The 22573-nt window shown below is 41.1% G+C and overlaps 1 protein-coding gene across 1 annotated transcript; it reads right to left on the bottom strand.

Annotated features, from left to right (window-relative positions):
• Nucleotides 1-328: 328 nt before the first annotated feature.
• SMCO3 (single-pass membrane protein with coiled-coil domains 3) lies at nucleotides 329-21320 on the bottom strand. The gene is made up of 3 exons (XM_053692480.1): nucleotides 21068-21320; nucleotides 8822-8908; nucleotides 329-1066 (listed from the first exon to the last, which is right to left on the bottom strand). The coding sequence occupies exon 3, from the start codon at nucleotides 1049-1051 to the stop codon at nucleotides 347-349; it is 705 nt and encodes a 234-aa protein (XP_053548455.1). The 5' UTR covers nucleotides 1052-1066; nucleotides 8822-8908; nucleotides 21068-21320; the 3' UTR covers nucleotides 329-346.
• Between the last annotated feature and the right edge of the window lie 1253 nt (nucleotides 21321-22573).

Here is a 22573-nt window from a genome sequence, read left to right on the forward strand (position 1 = left end):
GGAAAATGAGTGTACGGTACCTCATTCTCTTTGTATCAATAATTTCTTGAAATGTAGCTCTTTTCCATGAGATAGCCACTTAGGAAAAGAGGACAAAATAAATACTAAAAGTATATTACAAAGATGTTTTTACTACATATTATCGAACATTTTTATGACAATCTCAAACTATTTAGTGTCCACTAAAATTATTTTTGAATTTCCATTGAAGCAAAGAATGAAGTAAAAGTGTCAAAACACAGAGAGTTGTGGTTTATCACTTGGGAACATTTCTTATATCACAGGGTAACAAAAAGAATAGACAAGAGGATAGTGAGGATACGTGTTTATTTGACACATGCATTTACTATGTATTTAGAGAAGGTGCAACCTCAGAATTAAACATCTCTTCCAGTGCTGTTATGACTCTAACAATGGCCTGCTGATATGTCTCTGAAGCAGGCTTGAATTCAGCCAGGGATTCCTCATATTCTTTCATTGAAGTCTCCAGCTGGTCTCGCTCTACTGCACCCAAAATGGCACATATAATTGCATCAATGCCCAACCCCAACAGTGTAATGCCCAGACTGCCCAGAACCGAGGCACCAATCTGTGCCAGGAGGGTTACCAGTTTGTTCACAATAAGGTTTGTTATATTGGAGCTGACCAGCTTTACAATAATGGCACTGGCCGTAGCAGTGGCCTTCCCCATAATTACAGAGATCACTTTTTGTACAATTTCTACCTTCTGTGGTTCTGGTTCTTTAAGATCATGAAGCTTTTGATACAGTGTTGGTTCAATAAGTGTCTTCAGTTGCTCATCGATCTTCTGCACCTCTTGTTGGATCTCTTCCATGGTTTTGATGAAGATATTACAATTTTCTTTGATGGTTGAATTATATTTCATCTCAATAGGGCTTATCTGACACCCTAAGTGTTTTTTCAGGGCCAGGATGAGCTTGTTAGTCTGTTGGAAGTTGCTGGCCATGCAGTCAAGTAGTTGACGATGTAGCCGAGATACCTCTTCCCTTCTTTTAGGATTATTTGGATACAGAAGATTCTTGAGGGACATTTTAATATGCAAATGCTGAAAATGTAGAGAAACACACCAATATACATTGTTAAAAATATAGCTCCTGGTTAATACTGTTTATTTATAGGGACATCAAACCCAAGATAATTATATTGTACTTATAAAAAAGCACTATTTTTAAAATTGTTATTCAATAACTTACTAATACCATAAACATGCTTTACATACCTAAAGTGCTTATTCTGACTTGTGTTATACAACAATGTAATAAGGAATACTGATTTTGTCAGCCATTTCTCCACATTTCATTAAAAGTAAAACAAGCAACTAGTTCCCAGGCAACCTACTGAAATGACTGCTGTGACATCAAGTCATTTAACAAAATGGGAACTAGCATTTATTTTTGACACATGCTGAAAGTATAATTCCAAATTATTATTTTTTTTTTAAATGTACTTCTAAAAGAAAACGTATTGTATTTCCAATAAAGGTACTTCTGAAAAATAAGATTGTACTTCCATAAAGTATTTGTAATTAAAAATTTTAATTCTAAAAAAAATTGTATTTCCAAAAAAAAATATATATATATTTATAATTCTTATATCACAATTTATGAACAATGATAAAGAATCACACACACTTCCCTTTTTGACAGCAATCTTAAACCATATATTTCTACACACTTATTTTTCCATCTTATAGAAAATATTTGCTAATTAAAGGAACAGATTACTCAATAATTTGTGTTACCTATGTATTATCAGTAAAGGCCAACTGGTGGCTCATGGTTCACATGCAGCCACATAGGATTGCCACCTTGGCCATGTTTCCCTGAACACTTATGAGTTACAGATGCTGCAGGGTGTCGAGGGAGTAACATGAATAGTGCTGTATAGAGTCACTATTCGTGTGCTGTCCAAGTGCGCAGTGAATGTTGCCCTCTGCACACCCTGCAGCATCTGTAACTCAAGTGTCCAGGGAAACATGGCTGGGATGGCAACCCTAGGCCAGAGGCCTTATATTGTGCAGCCCATCAATCACTGAGGCAGAGAAGAATAAGGTGAACTGAGTAGGGGTCATGGCTGCACAGGACAGCGAGACACTGAGACAGATGTTTAGTGGTCGGAGAGGTTGGGTTGGGGTAGTGCAGGAGGCCGGTGGAAGTAGTTGCTCAGCACATTCCTCCTTCAGCTTTGCAGTGCACTACAATGAGGCAGGTGTTTAGTGATTGGGGCAATTTGTGAGGGTCAGGGTAGCAGCCATGCAGCACAGCACACTACTCCTGCAGTCTCCTCCTTCATTTTGCTGCCAGTGATCAAAGTGAGGCTGAAGTAGGAGCTGTTGCACAGCACTTTTGGAAAGCAGTTAGTTTAAGTGAATGTCGTTTGATGAATCAGTGCCCAGTTTTTAAAAACCCTATTAAAATCAGGGGCACTTTCATTCATCAAACTTTACATTTCACTTGTTTTATTAAAATACCTTTTTATCTTGAAAGCCGCTCCAGCGATTCCCCCTCCTGCCGCTCGTCACTTCATACGTCAGCAATGACGAATACGGCATCGTCCAGTCACTGCTCCCCCCCCACCAGGGGAATCATTAGCTTCCCTCCAGGGGAATCATTGCCTGAGGCAACGCCGTGATTGGAGGAAGCCGGATTCATAATTTTTTATATATGAAGAGGCTTGCGTCGGGTGGGGGAAGCGTTGGAGCGGCTTTCAAGATTAAAAGGTAAGTATTTTAACAAAACGAGTAAAATGTAAAGCTTGATGAATGAAAGTGCCTCTGTTTTCAATAGGGTTTTTAAAAATTGGGCACTGATTCATCAAACTTGACATTCACTTTAAAAGCAGAGCATAATGTATGTGAGCAGAAGGTACATTGTATAGTAAAATCAATCATCCTCCTAACTATATCTCCTCTCTCACTGTCTCTCTCTACTTCCTCCCTCTCACTTTACCTCTCCTACGCTCTCTCTCGACTCTCCTTCCCATCTGTCTCTTTTCCCTTCTCTCACACATCCCTCCCCTCTCTCAGATATCCCTCTTTTTTGCTCTCTCTCCTCATATGCTGTTTCTGTCTTATCTTCATACTTCTTTCATTCCCCTCTGTCTCTTCCCTTTTTCTACTTCTACCTCCCGATCTCTCTTTCCCCTCACCCTCTCTCTACCCTTCCATCCCTCTCTTTCCTTCTCTCTTCATCCCTCTCTCTTTCTCTCTCCCTCCCTCCCTCTCCCTCTCCCCCTTTATATCTCTATCTTATCCCTCTTCACTCGTCCCTACTCTCCTCTTCACACTCTTTTCTTCACATCAAAATGCATTTAAAGGGACATGGAACCATTTTTTCTTTTTTTTTTATGATTCAGATAGAGTGTGTGACTTTAAACAACTTTCCAATTTACTTTTCTCATTTGTTGTGTTTTCTTAGTATCCTTTGCTGAAAAAGATACATAGGTAGGCTCCAGGAGCTGCAGATTGAAGGCTGCACATATATTTGCTCAATCAATGCTTAACTAGCTCCCAGTAATGCATCACTGCTTCTTCTACAAAGGATGCCAAGAGAACAAATCAAATTTGATAATAGAAGTAAATTGGAAAGTTGTTTACAATTGTATGCTCTATTTTCACGAAAGAAATATTTTGTGTTTCATGTCCCTTTAATTTTCCAAAGTGTTCTGTCTGAGTTGTATACTGAATGACCCATTTCTAACCTTTATTGATAATGCATTGAAAATAAATAGTGTATTTGTTTAGGTCCATCTGTTATTATTTGTGAGTTGTAACAGTCATAAATCTTTTAAGGGGACATTAAACACTTTTAGATGGTAATATAAAATGATAATTGGTATATATAAGAAAAACTTTGCAATATACATTTGTTATTTATTTTGTCCCCTTTTCCTGTAATTCCATTCTGGAATTGTGAGCTTTTTAAGTTCCTGTTAGAAATGGAATTGAAGAACATTGTTATATTAAACACAGCCATTGGCTGCACACTCTAATTGACCTATTTATAACTGTCCCTAATTGGTCACAGCAGAGAAGGTAACCTAAGTTACAACATGGCAGCTCCCATTGTTTTATAGACACTAAAACTTTAAACTTATTTTGTCAATATTTAAACAGCTAATGAAACTTTAAAAAGTACATCCACATATTATTCTCAGACTAATAATTTCTTTGAATGCATCATTCTATCTAGCATGTAGTGTTTAATGTCTCTTTAAAGGGACACTGTAACCAAAATTTTTCTTTCGTGATTCAGATTGAGCATGAAATTTTAAGCAACTTTCAAATTTACTACTATTATCACATTGTCTTCATTCTTTTGGTATCTTTATTTGAAATGTAAGAATGTAAGTTTAGATGCCGGCCCATTTTTGGGGAACAACCTGGGTTGTCCTTGCTGATTGGTGGATAAATTCATCCACCAATAAAAAAGTGCTGTCCAGAGTACTGAAACCAAAAAAAAGCTTAGATGCCTTCTTTTTCAAATAATGATAGCAAGAGAACGAAGAAAAATTGAAAATAGGAGTATATTAGAAAGTTGCTTAAAATTGCATGCTCTTTCTGAATTACAAAATGAAAAATTTGGGTTCAGTGTCCCTTTAAGGCTTCTAAAATATTTACCTGTGTCCCCCATAAAGGAGTTAGCAATCACTGATCATCTATATGAAATAGTAGCAGATAAACATATTAAAAATATGTGTTTGTGTAAAAAATGTCTAAGTAAAAACTGTTTCAATTTAAGGAGAAATGAGAAACAAACAGGAAGTTCAAGAAAAGGAAAGTGGAGAGCTGATTAAGAGCGCAGCAACTTAAGGGTTAACTTTTGACTTAGTTGCTAGGTGTATTAGTTCCTATCGGCTAGATTTAGAGTTTTGTCGGTAACGACCCGCGTAGCTAACGCTGCCTTTTTTCTGGCCACACCTTTTAAATAACTCTGGTATTGAGAGTCCACAGAATGGCTGCGTTAGGCTCCAAAAAAGGAGCGTAGAGCATATTTAACGCAACTTCAACTCTCGATACCAGAGTTGCTTACGGAAGCGGCCAGCTTCAAAAACGTGCTCGTGCACGATTCCCCCATAGGAAACAATGGGGCTGTTTGAGCTGAAAAAAAACCTAACACCTGCAAAAAAGCAGCGTTCAGCTCCTAACGCAGCCCCATTGTTTGCTATGGGGAAACACTTCCTACGTCTGGACCTAACACTCTAACATGTACCCCGAGTCTAAAGACCCCTAACCTTACACTTATTAACCCCTAATCTGTAGCCCCCGCTATCGCTGACCCCTGCATATTATTATTAACCCCTAATCTTCCGCTCCGTAAACCGCCGCTACTTACATTATCCCTATATACCCCTAATCTGCTGTCCCTAACACCGCCGACCCCTATATTATATTTATTAACCCCTAATCTGCCCCCCACAACGTCGCCTCCACCTGCCTACACTTATTAACCCCTAATCTGCCGACCGGACCGCAACGCTATTATAATAAAGTTATTAACCCCTAATCCGCCTCACTAACCCTATAATAAATAGTATTAACCCCTAATCTGCCCTCCCTAACATCGCCGACACCTAACTTCAAACATTAACCCCTAATCTGCCGACTGGAGCTCACCGCTATTCTAATAAATGTATTAACCCCTAAAGCTAAGTCTAACCCTAACACTAACACCCCCCCCTAACTTAAATATAATTTAAATCTAACGAAATTAATTAACTCTTATTAAATAAATTAATCCTATTTAAAGCTATATACTTACCTGTAAAATAAATCCTAATATAGCTACAATATAAATTATAATTATATTATAGCTATTTTAGGATTAATATTTATTTTACAGGTAACTTTGTATTTTTTTTAACCAGGTACAATAGCTATTAAATAGTTAAGAACTATTTAATAGCTAAAATAGTTAAAATAATTACAAAATTACCTGTAAAATAAATCCTAACCTAAGTTACAATTAAACCTAACACTACACTATCAATAAATTAATTAATTACAATATCTACAAATAAATACAATGAAATAAACTAACTAAAGTACAAAAAATAAAAAAGAACTAAGTTACAAAAAATAAAAAAATATTTACAAACATCAGAAAAATATTACAACAATTTTAAACTAATTACACCTACTCTAAGCCCCCTAATAAAATAACAAAGACCCCCAAAATAAAAAAAATGCCCTACCCTATTCTAAATTACTAAAGTTCAAAGCTCTTTTACCTTACCAGCCCTGAACAGGGCCCTTTGCGGGGCATACCCCAAAGAATTCAGCTCTTTTGCCTGTAAAAAAAAACATACAATACCCCCCCCCCAACATTACAACCCACCACCCACATACCCCTAATCTAACCCAAACCCCCTTAAATAAACCTAACACTAAGCCCCTGAAGATCTTCCTACCTTGTCTTCACCATGCCAGGTATCACCGATCGTTCCAGGCTCCGAAATCTTCATCTAAGCCCAAGCGGGGGCTAGACATCCATCATCCGACGGCTGAAGAAGTCCAGAAGAGGTTGATTCAATCAGCCAATCAGATTGAGCTCGCATTCCGATCAGCCAATAGAATGTGAGCTCAATCTGATTGGCTGATCGGATCAGAATTTTCCTACCTTAATTCCGATTGGCTAATAGAATCCTATCAGCCAATCGGAATTCGAGGGACGCCATCTTGGATGACGTCCCTTAAAGGAACCGTCATTCGTCGGGAAGTCGTTGTCGGAAGAAGATGGGTCCGCGGTGGAGGTCTTCAAGATGGAGCTGGTCCTCATCGGATGAAGATAGAAGATGCCGCTTGGAAGAAGATGGTTGCCGGTCCGGATCTACTCTTCTTGCCGGATAGGATGAAGACTTTGGAGCCTCTTCTGGACTTCTTCAGCCGTCGGATGATGGATGTCTAGCCCCCGCTTGGGCTTAGATGAAGATTTCGGAGCCTGGAACGATCGGTGATACCTGGCATGGTGAAGATAAGGTAGGAAGATCTTCAGGGGCTTAGTGTTAGGTTTATTTAAGGGGGGTTTGGGTTAGATTAGGGGTATGTGGGTGGTGGGTTGTAATGTTGGGGGGGGGGTATTGTATGTTTTTTTTTTACAGGCAAAAGAGCTGAATTCTTTGGAGCATGCCCCGCAAAGGGCCCTGTTCAGGGCTGGTAAGGTAAAAGAGCTTTGAACTTTTGTAATTTAGAATAGGGTAGGGCATTTTTTTATTTTGGGGGTCTTTGTTATTTTATTAGGGGGCTTAGAGTAGGTGTAATTAGTTTAAAATTGTTGTAATATTTTTCTGATGTTTGTAAATATTTTTTTATTTTTTGTAACTTAGTTCTTTTTTATTTTTTGTACTTTAGTTAGTTTATTTCATTGTATTTATTTGTAGATATTGTATTTAATTAATGTATTGATAGTGTAGTGTTAGGTTTAATTGTAGGTAATTGTAGGTATTTTATTTAATTTATTTATTGATAGTGTAGTGTTAGGTTTAATTGTAACTTAGGTTAGGATTTATTTTACAGGTAATTTTGTAATTATTTTAACTATTTTAGCTATTAAATAGTTCTTAACTATTTAATAGCTATTGTACCTGGTTAAAATAAATACAAAGTTACCTGTAAAATAAATATAAATCCTAAAATAGCTATAATATAATTATAATTTATATTGTAGCTATATTAGGGTTTATTTTACAGGTAAGTATTTAGCTTTAAATAGGAATAATTTATTTAATAATAGTTAATTTATTTAGTTAGATTTAAATTATATTTAACTTAGGGGGGTGTTAGTGTTAGGGTTAGACTTAGCTTTAGGGGTTAATCCATTTATTAGAATAGCGGCGAGATTCGGTCGGCAGATTAGGGGTTAATAATTGAAGTTAGGTGTCGGCGATGTTAGGGAGGGCAGATTAGGGGTTAATACTATTTATTATAGGGTTATTGAGGCGGGAGTGAGGCGGATTAGGGGTTAATAACTTTATTATAGTAGCGGTGAGATCCGCTCGGCAGATTAGGGGTTAATAAGTGTAGGCAGGTGGAGGCGACGTTGAGGGGGGCAGATTAGGGGTTAATAAATATAATATAGGGGTTGGCGGTGTTAGGGGCAGCAGATTAGGGGTACATAGCTATAATGTAGGTGGCGGCTCTTTGCGGTCGGCAGATTAGGGGTTAATTATTGTAGGTAGCTGGCGGCGACGTTGTGGGGGGCAGGTTAGGGGTTAATAAATATAATATAGGGGTCAACGGTGTTAGGGGCAGCAGATTAGGGGTACATAAGTATAACGTAGGTGGCGGTCGGCAGATTAGGGGTTAAAAAAATTGAATCGAGTGGCGGCGATGTGGGGGGACCTCGGTTTAGGGGTACATAGGTAGTTTATGGGTGTTAGTGTACTTTAGAGCACAGTAGTTAAGAGCTTTATAAACCGGCGTTAGCCCAGAAAGCTCTTAACTACTGACTTTTTTCTGCGGCTGGAGTTTTGTCGTTAGAATTCTAGTGCTCACTTCAGACACGACTCTAAATAACGGAGTTAGAAAGATCCCATTGAAAGATAGGATACGCAATTGACGTAAGGGGATCTGCGGTATGGAAAAGTCACGGCTGAAAAGTGAGCGTTAGACCCTTTCCTGACTGACTCCAAATACCGGTGGTAGCCTAAAACCAGCGTTAGGAGCCTCTAACGCTGGTTTTGACGGCTACCGCCAAACTCTAAATCTAGGCCTATGTGTGCTAGCTGGTCTGACAGCTAGAGGGAGATGTTGCAGAGCCTATATTAAGGGCTGCAGCTGCAGGCAGGAAGTAGGGTCACTAACCTGTTTCTTGTCTTGCAGGTGGAAGAATGGTGAAGCCTCTTCGCTCCTCCAGGGCTCCTAGGCGTTTTTGCGAAGAACAGGAGTCACCTGAAAAGAGAAGGAAATCTGTAGTCTATACAATGGGTGATAATATACCTCCCTCTCCCTCTGTCCCCTCTGCTATGCCTTTCCCCCATGCTACTTATTCTCTCTTGGCCTCTGCTTCTGCTCCTCCTTCCTTTCTCCCTGCCTATTCTATATCTCTCCCTTCTGCTTCTGCTCCCTCCTCTGTCATTTTTTCTTCCCCTTCTTCTGTCCCTGTTGTGTCTTTTTCCTCCTCTTTATCTGTGCCCATATTTTCCTCTACCCCTGCTCTTTTTGCTGCTCCTTCTAGGAGTAATTATCTCCCCCTGGCTCAGCCCTCGTTTCCCACTATCAATCCCAGCAACTTGCCGTTTTCGGCCCCTTCCTCCCTCTAACATATGGGGCCTGGCCCTGCAGCCCTCCCGGTTCTTGTCCATCAGGGGCAGGTTGACGATCCCATGTCCCCCCTTCTCCTGAGCGATACTGCGCTGTCAGATAGATCCGACTCTCCTCCTCTGACTGCCGGTCAGGGGATAGTCAGTGGTGGAGAGGCGGATCCTGGGCCTTCTGTACCGCATGGCTTAGGAGCCATGCAGTCTTCTCCCCTGTCTCCTCGTGTGCGCGTGACGTCATTGACTCCGCCCCCGGTGACGTCACGCGCCCTCCGTGTCTCAGCGCCATCTTGCTCAGAGAGAGCTAGTGCGCAGAGTCCAGAGGTTGTTCAACCATGGGGGACAAAGAAGCCAACTAGCACATGGATCCCCACTAAGGTAAGTGGGGTATCCGGATCTGGCAATGCGGGCATGGGGGAGGAGGTACCTTATAGGAAGGGGCAGGGTGGTGGTAGAAAAGGCTCATTAAAAAAAGGATTCAGGGGTTAAAAAGGCCACACGAACTAGGAGGGGGCAGTTAGAAAGAGGCAGCAATCATTAGAATTAACCCCCACTGGAAAATGCATAGCTAAATCAGGGGATATATGAATATTTTAGCCAGCCTGAAAAAGAGGCTTTTAGCTAGGGGACCAGGCAGTTTACAGGGAGTGGGTGTATTGCAGAATCAGGGGGCTGGGGGCAGAAAGCCTCATTGTTGAATCCAGTGATAGCCCCACTTGCCCTATTGTTTTGCAGGTTGCGATGGCATCTTCGGCGACTACAACGGCTGCACCTGAAGCTGCTGCACCGGTACAAATGCAAGCTGGGACTTCAGCACCAGCAGTGATCCCAGCGGGGAGACAGACCCCATGACCTGCGCCTTTGGTGGCTGTTCCTGCATCATCTGGAGCTGAGGCGGCCTGGTGAGACCCTGCTTGCACCACACTTTAGGGGGGAGGATGGTTACTCTACAGGGGATTCTGATAGTTCATCAGGTTTTAAGGACAAGGGTCAGCGCAAGCTATTTAGATATATTAGGAAAATAGCAGATGCGAAAGGGGCTAGCACTGTAGGATCTGTTAGTTTAGGCGGGACGGCAGGATCCCAGGGAATTTCAGTCTCGAGTTCCCTACCTGGCAATCAAGCTAGCTCCTCCAAGTCGCTAGTGGCTAGCACGTCGGATACCTATCCTTGCATCGTGCACTCGCTGCTTTCTCATCTCAAGCCGCGCATAGCTAGACGTTTTAAGGAAGGGAGGTATGTTAAGATTTTTTAACTGTCTAGGTTGAGTAGTGGATGCGGTGCTTCCGCGTATTAGCTTCCTGTTATTTGGAGGCTAATCCTCAACATAACCTTAATATCCTCAAGTATATGGAAGTCATCGATGACATTCATACTAGAGGAAAGGGGACAGCGTGGTGTCAATACGACGCCGAGTTCAGGTGCAGGTTGGAATCCAATCCCATTCTTCATTTTGGAATGAAGGAGATGGATTTGTTCTCTGGTCTGGAGTTGTCAGATAGCACAGTCCTTGCTCCCGCGAGGCCGGCGTTGCCAAATATGCCAAGTAGGCAGTTTAGAAGGCGGGGAGGGAGAGAGTGTTGGAAGTTTCAAGAGAAGCAGTGTGATAAGGGAACGCAATGTCTTTTTCGTCACGTCTGCATCTATTGCGGCGGCTCCCACGCGGGCGCTGATTGCCCCAGGCGTCGTGAGTCAAGCGGGGGGAGGGCTCCATTTAGACCGCCTACTGCTGGAAAGGGCACATACACCCCTGAGGCTAGGGGAAATTTGTAGCCTGCTTAGGGCCTACTCTGATCAGGTAGCGGCTGGCTTCCTTAGATCAGGTTTATCGTTTGGTTTTTGCATCCCAGTTAAACGCTTAGTTTTTTCCTCCCCCGTAGTTCGCAATCTTAAGTCAGTTGATCAACATCCCCAGACCGTAGCGGATAAGATAGCTAAGGAGGTGGAGTTGGGGCGCATGGCTGGCCCTTATTAGCATGCCCCTTTAGAGAATCTAGTTGTCTCTCCTCTCGGCATAGTGCCAAAAAAAGAGCCCGGGAAGTTCAGGCTGATACAGCATTTGTCTCACCCTGAGGGCGAGTCCGAATGACGCACTTGACGAGGGAGACACGTCAGTTTCTTACCAGTCCTTCGAATCTGCCCTGGCGGTCATTCAAGGACTTGGACGCGGGACTGAGATGGCGAAGGTGGACATAGAATCTGCTTTTCGCCTCCTTCCTATCCATCCGGGGAGTTTCTATTTGATGGGGTGCAGGTTTCAGGATCGGTACTATGTGGACCGCTGCTTGCCAATGGGTTGCGCCATATCGTGCGCGTACTTTGAATTATTTAGTTAATTTTTGCATTGGGCAGTGGTTCGCGAGTCCGGGCTGGAGCACGTGGCCCATTATTTAGATGATTTCCTGCTGGTGGGTAGGGCGGGATCTGGGAATTGCGCTAGGCTGCTTGATAGTATGATTCAGCTGTCCTCACGTTTAGGAGTTCCTCAGGCAGCTGAAAAGACTGAAGGCCCATGTACACGTATTGTCTTCTTGGGTATAGAAATTGACACCGTAGAGGGTGAATGCAGGTTGCCTCGGGCAAAAGTTGACTCTGCATTGGCGGCCATTCAGGCTATCAGGGAGGCTGGGAGGTCCACACTGCGTGACTTTCAGTCTCTGCTCGGCCTCTTAAATTTCGCGTCCAGGGTGATTCCGATGGGTAAGATTTTTAATTGCAGGATGGAAGCGGCAACCAGGGGACTTAGGTTACCTAGGGCCCGGTGAGGATTTCTTTAGATATCCTGAAAGACCTTGCAGTTTGGTTCTTGTTCCTGCGCGATTTCAATGGCATGAGGATCTGGTTACCCAAACCGATCAGCAGCCAACAGCTGCACTTGTACACTGACGCCTATTTTGAGGGATCATGGTGTGCAGCTACTTGGCCAGCTACATGGGGAGGCACGAGGTGGTTAAAAAACCTAACACTGCTGGAACTCTTCCCCATTTTAGTGGCTGTTGAGCTATGGTACAGGCGCTTACAGAACCTGGCGGTTACTTTCTGGTGCGATAACCTGAGCGTAGTGCACACTATCAATCAACTGTCGACTTCTTCCCCCCCAGTGGTTAACGTATTGCGCCAATTAGTCTTGCTCTGTCTACGACATAACATTTAGTTCACTGCAAGGCATGTTCCTGGGGTCCGCAACGTCATCGCGGACGGTCTGTCCAGGGGTCAGTGGGATAGGTTTAGGGAGGTAGCGCCTGCTGCTGAGGTGCAGGGTGACGTTTGTCCTGCTTATCTCTGGCAGGTGGTGAGTTCTGGGGAACTGCGTTAAGGTTACTGCAAGGGTCGCTGGCGGCAAGAACATGGCATTCGTACTGCAAGTATTGGGCTGAATGGGAGGAATTTTTGTCCATACAGGGATTGTCCTGGAAAGCTCCAGGTGTGCACAGTTTTTTGCCGTGGGTTGCATGTTTACATGAGAAAGGCCTGGCGCCTGGCGCCATCGGCATCAGGGCAGCGGCCATTTCGTTCTTTTCCAAGTTATATGGAGTCCCAGATGTATCTAAATCTTTTCTAGCAAGGGCAGCCATAAAAGGGGCGCATAGGGTGACGGGTTCAAAAAGACATTAGGGAACCAATCACTAGAGATAGGTTAAGTAGCATGATGCGTGTCCTCCCGGCTGTTTGCAGCTTGGAGTATGAAGTCGTCCTCTTTGCAGCTGCATTCTCTCTAGCATACTTCACTGCGCTGCGTATCAGTGAATTAGTAGCTTCATCCGAAGTCGCAATCGGGTCAGCGCTGCTCAAGGATCACGTTAGATTTGAGGGGGAGGTTATCCTGGTATTTGTGGCACATTCCAAGACAGATCAGACGGGAAAAGGGAGATGGCTCAATTTGCTCTCGCAGGTGGAGCCATTAATTTGCCCTGTTAAGTGCTGTAGAAGGTACATGGATATCAGACCAAACGTGGAGGAGGTGTTTCTGGTTCACAGCAATGGTTCCTTCTTATCAGGATTTCAGTTTCGGGTGGTTTTGAAAAAGGTGTTTTTGAGTTTAGGATGGGATCCCTCTGTGGTAGCCCCGCATTCGTTTAGGATCGGGGCCGCCACAGATGCGGCCATGGTGGGGTCCTCAGAGAGGGAAATCAAATTCTTGGGTCGGTGGGCTTCAGCTATATTTAAGAAGTATATAAGGCCACTGTAGCATAACGTTGTTCATTAAAGTGTTCAAATAAGTTCTGTTTGTTGTTGTTGGTTAGGTTTGGGGGAAGCCAGGTTTGTTTTATTTCTTTATTATTTCAGGTGAGGGGCTGCCGTGCAAGAGAGTGTGGATTGTGGGACATTCGTATGTCCATTGGGCTGCCTTGCGTGCAGCTGCAAGCGCAGGAGGTTTACAGTTGGGGTTGCCGTCAAGAAGGATGGGCATTCGGTGGCTTGGCAAGCGAGGAATGATGTGGTCAGAGTTGCCGACACAAGTGGCAGAGGCCAGAAGGCGGTGGGGGCGCCCTCATGTGCTTGTTTTGCACCTGGGGGGCAATGACGTTGGGACCATGCCCATGGGCGATCTGGCGAGTGCTATGATTGCGGACATTAAATGGTTGGCGACCCAGTTTCCTGAGGTCAGGATTGTGTGGTCGCAGATTATTTCCAGGAACGTTTGGAGGCATATGAGCTCTCAAAAAGCAGGTTTTAGAGTGAAGGGGAAGCTCAATAGGGACATAAGCAAGGCAAGGTCATCACTCACGATAACATTCAGATTGATACCCCTGGGCTTTTCCACAGGGACGAAGTGCACCTTTCTGACATTGGTAACGATCTGTTTTTGGGTAATATTAGACGTTCTCTGGCTTCCCTCTGTTTGTAGTGGCGGTAAGAGTTCCGTGTCCTCTTTGGGTGGCGGCAGAAGGGGTGCGACAAACATCCAGTAGGGACAGCCTGGGGGGTGAAAAGAGGGGGGGACAGGCGAGCACATTCAACGCCAGCCGCAAGGGCCGACGCTTGGTGGCTCCCTGCACGATCCCTCCTAAAAAAAAACCCTAGGCTGTCGGAATGGGGAGCGTCCCCCATTCCTTTAGGGCGGTCGCACCCCTTGCTTTGGAGTTGTAGGACAGGGGTGCCTTTTTCTTGCTGGCCAACGTTAAGTTATTTGTTATTAGGTTATTTAATTATTAAGTTATTTGTTTAATAAATGCGACCCCTCTCCCCGGACAGGGAAGGGTTTTTTTTCTCCCATAACTGGAGTCCGTGTGTTTATTGGGTTAAGAGTGTTTTTCCACATAGCAGGTAAGAGCTAGAAAGTTTTACCCGTAAGTACAACTGTGTTCTGGAACTCTACTGCTCAAAGACTGACAGAGGCAACTCCCACAGAAAAAAAAACTGTCAATCAGAATATAATACAAAGCTCTGTAATACATCCTCACTTAAATAGAGCAGAGACAGATTTAGAATATCATGTTAAACACTTGTATGCTTCATATGAAACCTGCACCAAAACAAATGCTGGATAATAAATACAGTGTCTATGTGAAAGCTTACAGTAATTAAATGTACTGTTTGTAATGGCTCAATAATAGCAAAGCTTACAAAAGGCTCATGGAAAGTGACATTGGTAAAACAGAGTTTGCCAATGGCTTATTTAAAGGGACATGCAACCCAAAAAAAAATATTTTTTTATTCAGATAGATCATATAATTTTAAAAAAAAACTTTCCAATTTACTTCTATTATCTAATTTGCTTCATTCTCTTGACATTCTTTGTTGAAGGGGCAGCAATGCACTACTGGGAGCTAGCTTAAAGCAAATGATAAGTAGCATATACTGTATGTGCAGCCACCAATCAGCAGCTTCTGGGTTTCGTTTCCCTTTAACAACAGAACATTTTTCATATTTATTCCATAAGAAGTTTCTCCTGATGATATTTGTATTATTTTTATAAGGTGTCCTGCAGCTTCCCCCTTTGACGCAGGTAAGAATCTTGGGGGTGGGGGGTGCTTCGCAGCGTAGGCAGTCCCACATGATCAGATCCCGGCCTTGAAATCACACAATTGCATCAACAATCACATTTATTTAAATTTTTACTAATAGTGCTTACAGTGGAAGTTTGGTCCGATGTGAACACTATTATTCTGCCACAAAGGGGTTAACCTAACCTAATCACCGCACAATAAACAAATAAATCAATACATACATAAGCATGCTAAAAAAAAGCTCTTTTCTTTTAAACAGTCATTTTTTAAATTTGTCCATTAAAAAGCATGTGGGGGCTGGATTAAAGTCTGTAGCAGCCCATGGTCTCATTGATTGCTTGTTACTTGGGGTGACTATAAATGTGCACTGATGCCGTAATTTGCATGAACTCAGGTGTTTGCCAACAATACAGGAAGGCAGCAGCCACTTGCTCACAAAAGGTGATGAAACAAATGTGTAGCTGTCAGCTGCTAAACACCTGACTCATTTTGTTGCCAATCAGAGCCACTAGTTCAACAGTAAATTCATTTTATTTTTAATGGGTTCTATGTGTATTGATGAAATCATTTTTTTTGTTTTTTGGACTTCTAAAATGTGTACAGTTTAGAAGTAAAATGATTCCAGGGTAACCATTTTAGGAAAATGATCTCCCTTGGGTACATACTTTAGTAAATCAAATTAAACTTTTCTCACACAGATAGGACTAATACTAGCCTGTATTTCCCAGGTTTGTCAGCATTGGAAAACGTTAGACCCTGTTATAGCTGTTGAAAGCCATTTAAAGTGATTGCAAACTTAAAGGGATAGTCTAGTAAAAAATAAACGTTCATCATTCAGATAGAACATACAATTTTAAGCAACTTTCTAATTTACTTTGTTCTCTTGGTATCTTTATTTAAAAAATCTGGAAAGTTAGCTTAGGAGCTAGCCCATTTTTTCAGCATCTGGGTCTTGCTGATTGGATGGCTACATTTAGACACCAATCAGCAAGTGCTATCCAGGTGCTGAACTAAAATGTGCCAGCTCCTAACCATACATTCCAGCTTTTTCAAATAAAGATACCAAGAGAACGAAGAAACATTGATAATAGGAGTAAAATAGAAAGTTACTTAAAATTGAATGCTGTATCTGAATCATGAAAGTTTAATTTTGACTATACTAACCCTTTAAGGTCTACACTCAACAAAATTGGTAATAAAAAAGTAAATGATGGGCACTTTCAATGATTAAAATCAGTGTAGACACTGAAATATATATAATTAAGCACCCTTTCATTTTCTTATACATTACGCTGTTCCTCCACCCGCAACACATAGGGGCCAAGAAGCAGCGGTCTTAAGACCGCTGCTCCTTAAAGGAACAGTCAACACCAGAATGTTTGTTGTTTAAAAAGAAAGATAATCACTTTGTTACCCATTCCTGAGTTTTGCATAACCAACACAGTTATATAAATACATGTTTTACCTCTGTAATTACCTTGTATCTAAGCCTCTGCAGACTGTCCCCTAATTTCAGTTCTTTTGACAGACTTGCATTTTAGCCAATCAGTGCTCACTCCTAGGTCACTTCACGTGCATGAGCTCAATGTTATCTATATGAAACACATTAACTAATGCCCTCTTAGTGGTCAAAATGCATTCAGATTAGAGGCAGTCTTCAAGGTCTAAGGTATTAGCACATGAACCTCCTAGGTGTTAGCTTTCAACTAAGAATTCCAAGAGAACAAAGCAAAATTAGTGATAAAAGTAAAATGGGAATTTGCTTAAAATCACATGCCCTATTTAAATCATGAAAGTTATTTTTGGACTTGACTGTCCCTTTAAATGTATCCGTCGCCTCTGAGCGGCGTACAGCAATCAACCCGATCCTATACGATTGGGTTGATTAACATCCCCTGCTAGCGGCCGATTGGCCACAAATCTGCAGGGGGCGGCATTGCACAAGCAGTTCACTAGAACTGCTTGTGCAATGCTGAATGATTCAGCGATGTCTATCGGACATGATACGTTGCAGTGTATCATGTCGCACAGACATTAGTATATCGGCCCCTCAGTTATTTCAGTGTAAAATTACGAATCACGCTGTAGCCAATCATAACACGCCCCCTTTGGTGTCTTTTTTCAACAATGATTTTAATCAATGAAAGTGCATTTTGTTTACTTTTTTATTACAAATGTTGTTGAGCGTATAGCTTAACTTCGCAATCACTTTAAATCAACAGCTACAGCTTTAGTTTTTTGAGTTATAATAATAATAGTATATTATTATTAAATATGCAAATAACTATGCTTTCAGATGCTTTTAAACAACAGTGGCAGCCCTTTCAAAACATATCCAGGCTAAAAGCATTTTATTGGTTTTGTGATATATCATTATTAAACAGCAAGTTAAAATTATTTTGACAACCTGCATTTTACTAGTCATAATAGACTACTGTCAGGAGACCAGAAGCATTTTTACTCCGTAGCATAAGCAAAAAGTCACTGGTTTAAAGGGACACTCAGGTTAAATTAAATTTTCATGATTCAGATACAGCATGTAATTTTAAACAACTTTCCAATTTACTTCCATTAAAAAAAATGTGCACAGTCTTTTATATTTACAATTTTTGAGTCACCAGATTCTACTGAGCATGTGCAAGAATTCACAGACTATACGTATATGCATTTGTGATTGGCTGATTGCTATCACATGGTACAATGGGAGTGGAAATATACATAATTTTGAAATTTGTTATAAAAAAATCTACTACGCATTTGAAGTTCAGACTAAGTGCTATTGCATTGTCTTGTTATCTTGCATTTGTTGCTTATGCAAATCTAATGTGTTGACTGGTCCTTTAAAGGAAAACAAAAGCTAAGATTAAACTTACATAGTTAAGACAGAGAATGTATGTTTAAAGTGATGGTAAATCCAAGCATATAAAAAATGCTTGCATTTACCATCACTAAAAAAAACCCCATTAGTTTCAGTCATCACTTATTAAAAAAAAATGCTGTTTAAGACATCACCCACTAAACCAATAGCTGTGTTTCGATGTCAGTTGGCACGCACAAAATGTCACCTCATTGAAGAAGAGGGCTGTGCCGCGGTGGCCGGAGCCGCTGAGTTAGTGATATACTTGCGGCACATATAGGGTGAGTTTAACAGCTTTTCTTTTATTAAATGATGACTGAAACTAATGTTTATTTTTAGTGATGGTAAATGCTAGCGTTTTTTTATACGCTTGGATTTACCATCACTTTAAACTTACATGCTCTGCCTCAACTATGAAAGTTCAATCAAGATTAATATTAAACATATGGGGGCCGAACTATCAAGGGCCGAACAGCCCCTGATGCCCCTGTTTCCGCGCAAGGCTTTAGGCTCGCCTTAAACAGCAGTTAAGAAGCAGCGGTCTTAAGAACGCTGCTCCTTAACTGGTCCGCCTGCTCTGAGCGGCGGACAGCAATCAACCCGATTGAATACGATCGGGTTGATTGACATCCCCTGCTAGAGGCAGATTGGTCGCGAATCTGCAGGGGATGGCATTGCACAAGCAATTCACAAGAACTGCTTGTGCAATGATAAATGCTGACAGAGTATGCTGTCGGCATTCATCGCTGTCTGTCGGATATGATCCATTGAGCGGATCATGTCGGACAGACTGATGATAAATTGGCCCCATGGACTGAAGCGCTTGTAAATTTAGGCACCAAAGTACAAAAACATAAATTTGCAATTCAGCAAACACACAGGGTTAATGTATATTAGTTTACAGCAGTGATGAACTTCCTAAAATATGGGGACTGCAGATCAATAGTTTAGAAGCCTTAAAGGGACAGTAAATATCTTGTAATTACAATATACTTCTGTTGTCTTGCTAAAAAAACATATAAGCCAAGTCTAAATTGGTAAAACATTTAGACTGCTGCACTTATTTTTCAGTAGCCAAACTCCACCCACCTCTTGCCTCATTGGAGGAGCCAATCCTTGCTTGAGTCTGCAGCTGACAAGGTTAGCCAAGGTCATAATGTTATCATAAAGTGAATTGTTTTGCTGTTGTTATATTTTAAAGCCAAACAGAGAATGATATGTATCAGGGTTAGCAATCATAAGCCTGCAGTGTGCATTGTCAGTTCATAAAAAGGGGAGCAAAATAAATTAAAAGAAAAGTATATTGCAAAGTAATTTCACTATGCATAACTAAACAGTTTATATTAAAATGTCAAGGTGCTTATTCTCTCTTTAAGGCTATTAAACACACAATAATATATGTCCCGTAACAGGGCAAAATTTAGTCAAGTTTGCAGGGTACCCACTGTCTGCTCTTCCAGAGGGCTCTTGAAAGTTGTGGACACCCCACAGTTCACATTTTTAGTAACGCTTCTTTTCTGGGTCACAAAACTATGACACATATTCTTCTCTGCTTTATCCTGTGGGCTGCAAAAAATAGTGCAGAGGGGTCACATGTGACCTTAAGGTCAGCAGTTGGCCATCCCTGGATTACAGGATTGGATCATTTTGCTATAACATTTTTTATTTATACAGTTATATCATTGGCTATGGACATTTCTTTTCTACAGAAAGAAGTCATTTCTTTTTTTTCTTATGCCGGATATGGATAAATCCAATTCCCATACGGGTCACCATGTGAAAGTTACCAAACAACATCATATTCAAAATCATGAAAGATGAAAATAGATTTCTTTCCGTCTGAAATGCCATCAAGAAAATATGGTTGTATAACAGATTTGTAGTATTATATTCACACTGATATTAACTTTGAAACTATAAGTATCCAGAACATGTATCATATTTGAAGTGGAATTAAAAATGAGATCTGTTTCTAGGCGGCTCAAATCCTGTCTGAACAAATGTATTGTATTCTTGATTTGTTGATTATTACATAAAAATATTCACTGAGATTTGGAGGTAATTATGAATTTAAAAATTATATATGTTAGCGTTAAATACATATTAAAATACAGGAAATTTACTCTCTAATAAGCATTCATGATAGATGAATGAAAGTAGACAAAAATGCAGGATGGGGATTTTTAAAGGGGCAATGAAGGGATTGGAAAGTCAAAATTAAACTTGCAAGATTCCGATAGAGCATGTCATTTTAAGACAATTTTAAATTAACTTCTAAATGTGCTTAGTTCTCTTGGTATCACTTGTTGAAAAAGAATACGCACATATCCTACTCTAGTGGGAGCTGCTGCTAATTGGTGCCTGCACACATTTGTCTCTTGTGATTGACTAACTAGATGTGTTCAGCTAGCTGCCAGTAGTCCAATGCTGTTCCTTCAGCAAAGGATAACAAGAGAACAAAGCATAGTTGATAATGGAAGTAAATTGGAAAGTTGTTTAAAATTATATATTCTATCCAAATCCTGAAATAAGTTTTTTGGGGTTTCCTATCCCTTTAAACACTAAATATATTTTATAAGCATAGTTTTAAAGGTATTTACCACCTCCTTCTAGTCATGGGTGTCACCATGTTGAAATCGGACTTTCAATGCATTCCAGTGCACATGTGCAGCAACTCTCCATGAAACCTAATTTCCAATATGGCTGCACCCATATTTAGAGGAAGATGCATGAAGTGTTTAGTGTCCCTTTAACAAAAATGATACACTATACACATGTACTTCTGTGGTGAAGAAGATACATGAAGCTGCATTCCAAAAGTGGTAAATCTAAATATGGATCAGCTGGACATGACTTGAAAGTAAACATTACAGTTTTAAACAAACTAGAGGGTACAAAGTGGTTATTATTTGCAGTTGTTTTTTAGAGAACAAAATGTACCTTTATTTGTACTTTCCTTTAAAGTAAATGAAAAGCTACTTACTTGATCCTTGTATAGTGGCTTCAAAGTTCTTCTGCTGTTGGTGTATCAGGGTTGTATATCGGTTTCTATGCACAGAGCTGGGAGCTCATTGTCCCTCTGTTTTATGTATGCTGGCAAAATCTTTATCTGCTGGTTTCACAGTAATGTTACAGTCAGCAGATGTCTCTCTGCTGGGCCTTTCCACAGATTTCCTGCTTATTTGGTGACTAATAATTAAAGCATAATTTCACAGACACACAAACACACACACACATACACCCGCACACGAACATACACAGAGATATACTCATACAGACACACATACACACCCACACAGACATACACAGAGACATACACATACAGACACACACACAGACATACACAGAGACATACACATACAGACACACACACATGCACACACACACAGACATACACAGAGACATACACATACAGACACACATACACACACACACACACAGACATACACAGAGACATACACATACAGACACACATACACACACACACACAGACATACACAAGCACATACACCCACACACAAACATACACAGAGACATACACATACAGACACACATACACACACACACACACACACAGACATACACAGGGACATACACATACAGACACACACACATACATACACAGAGACATACACATACAGACACACATACACACACAGACATACATGGAGACATACATATACAGACACACACACAGACATACACAAGCACATACACGCGCATATGAACATACACACACACAAACACACATACTCACATACACAGACATACACATACAGACACATACACAGATATACACAGAGACATACACATACAGACACACATACACACAGACATACACAGGGACATACACATACAGACACACATACACACACATACACAGAGACATACACATACAGACACACATACACAGACATACACAAGCACATACACACGCATACGAACATACACAGACATACACATACAGAAACACATACACACATATACACAGAGACATACACACACACACACATACACAAGCACATACACCCGCACACGAACATACACAGAGACATACACATACATTCACACATACACAGTCATACACAGAGACATACACATACAGACACACATACACAGAGACATACACATACACACACACATACACAAGCACATACACCTGCACACGAACATACACAGAGATATACACATGCAGACACATACACACATACTCAGACATACACAGAGACATACACATACAGACACACATACACACATACACAGACATACACAGAGACATATAGATACAACAGAGACACACACCCCAAACACACAGATAGACGCACAAACACACTCCACACATACAGACACACATGCACGAACACAAATACACAGACACAAACAAAGACACATACATACACATTTTTACATTTAGACACTGTAGACACGGGGACACACACAGCCCAAAATACACAGACATGAACACATCAACTCCCATCCATACAGACAT

Source organism: Bombina bombina, chromosome 1, assembly GCF_027579735.1.
Source record: "Bombina bombina isolate aBomBom1 chromosome 1, aBomBom1.pri, whole genome shotgun sequence".
Taxonomy (NCBI): Eukaryota; Metazoa; Chordata; class Amphibia; order Anura; family Bombinatoridae; genus Bombina; species Bombina bombina.

Bases quoted from the DNA above. Each gene is read 5' to 3' on its own strand.
- SMCO3 (XM_053692480.1), bottom strand. From the start codon at position 1,051: ATGTCCCTCAAGAATCTTCTGTATCCAAATAATCCTAAAAGAAGGGAA.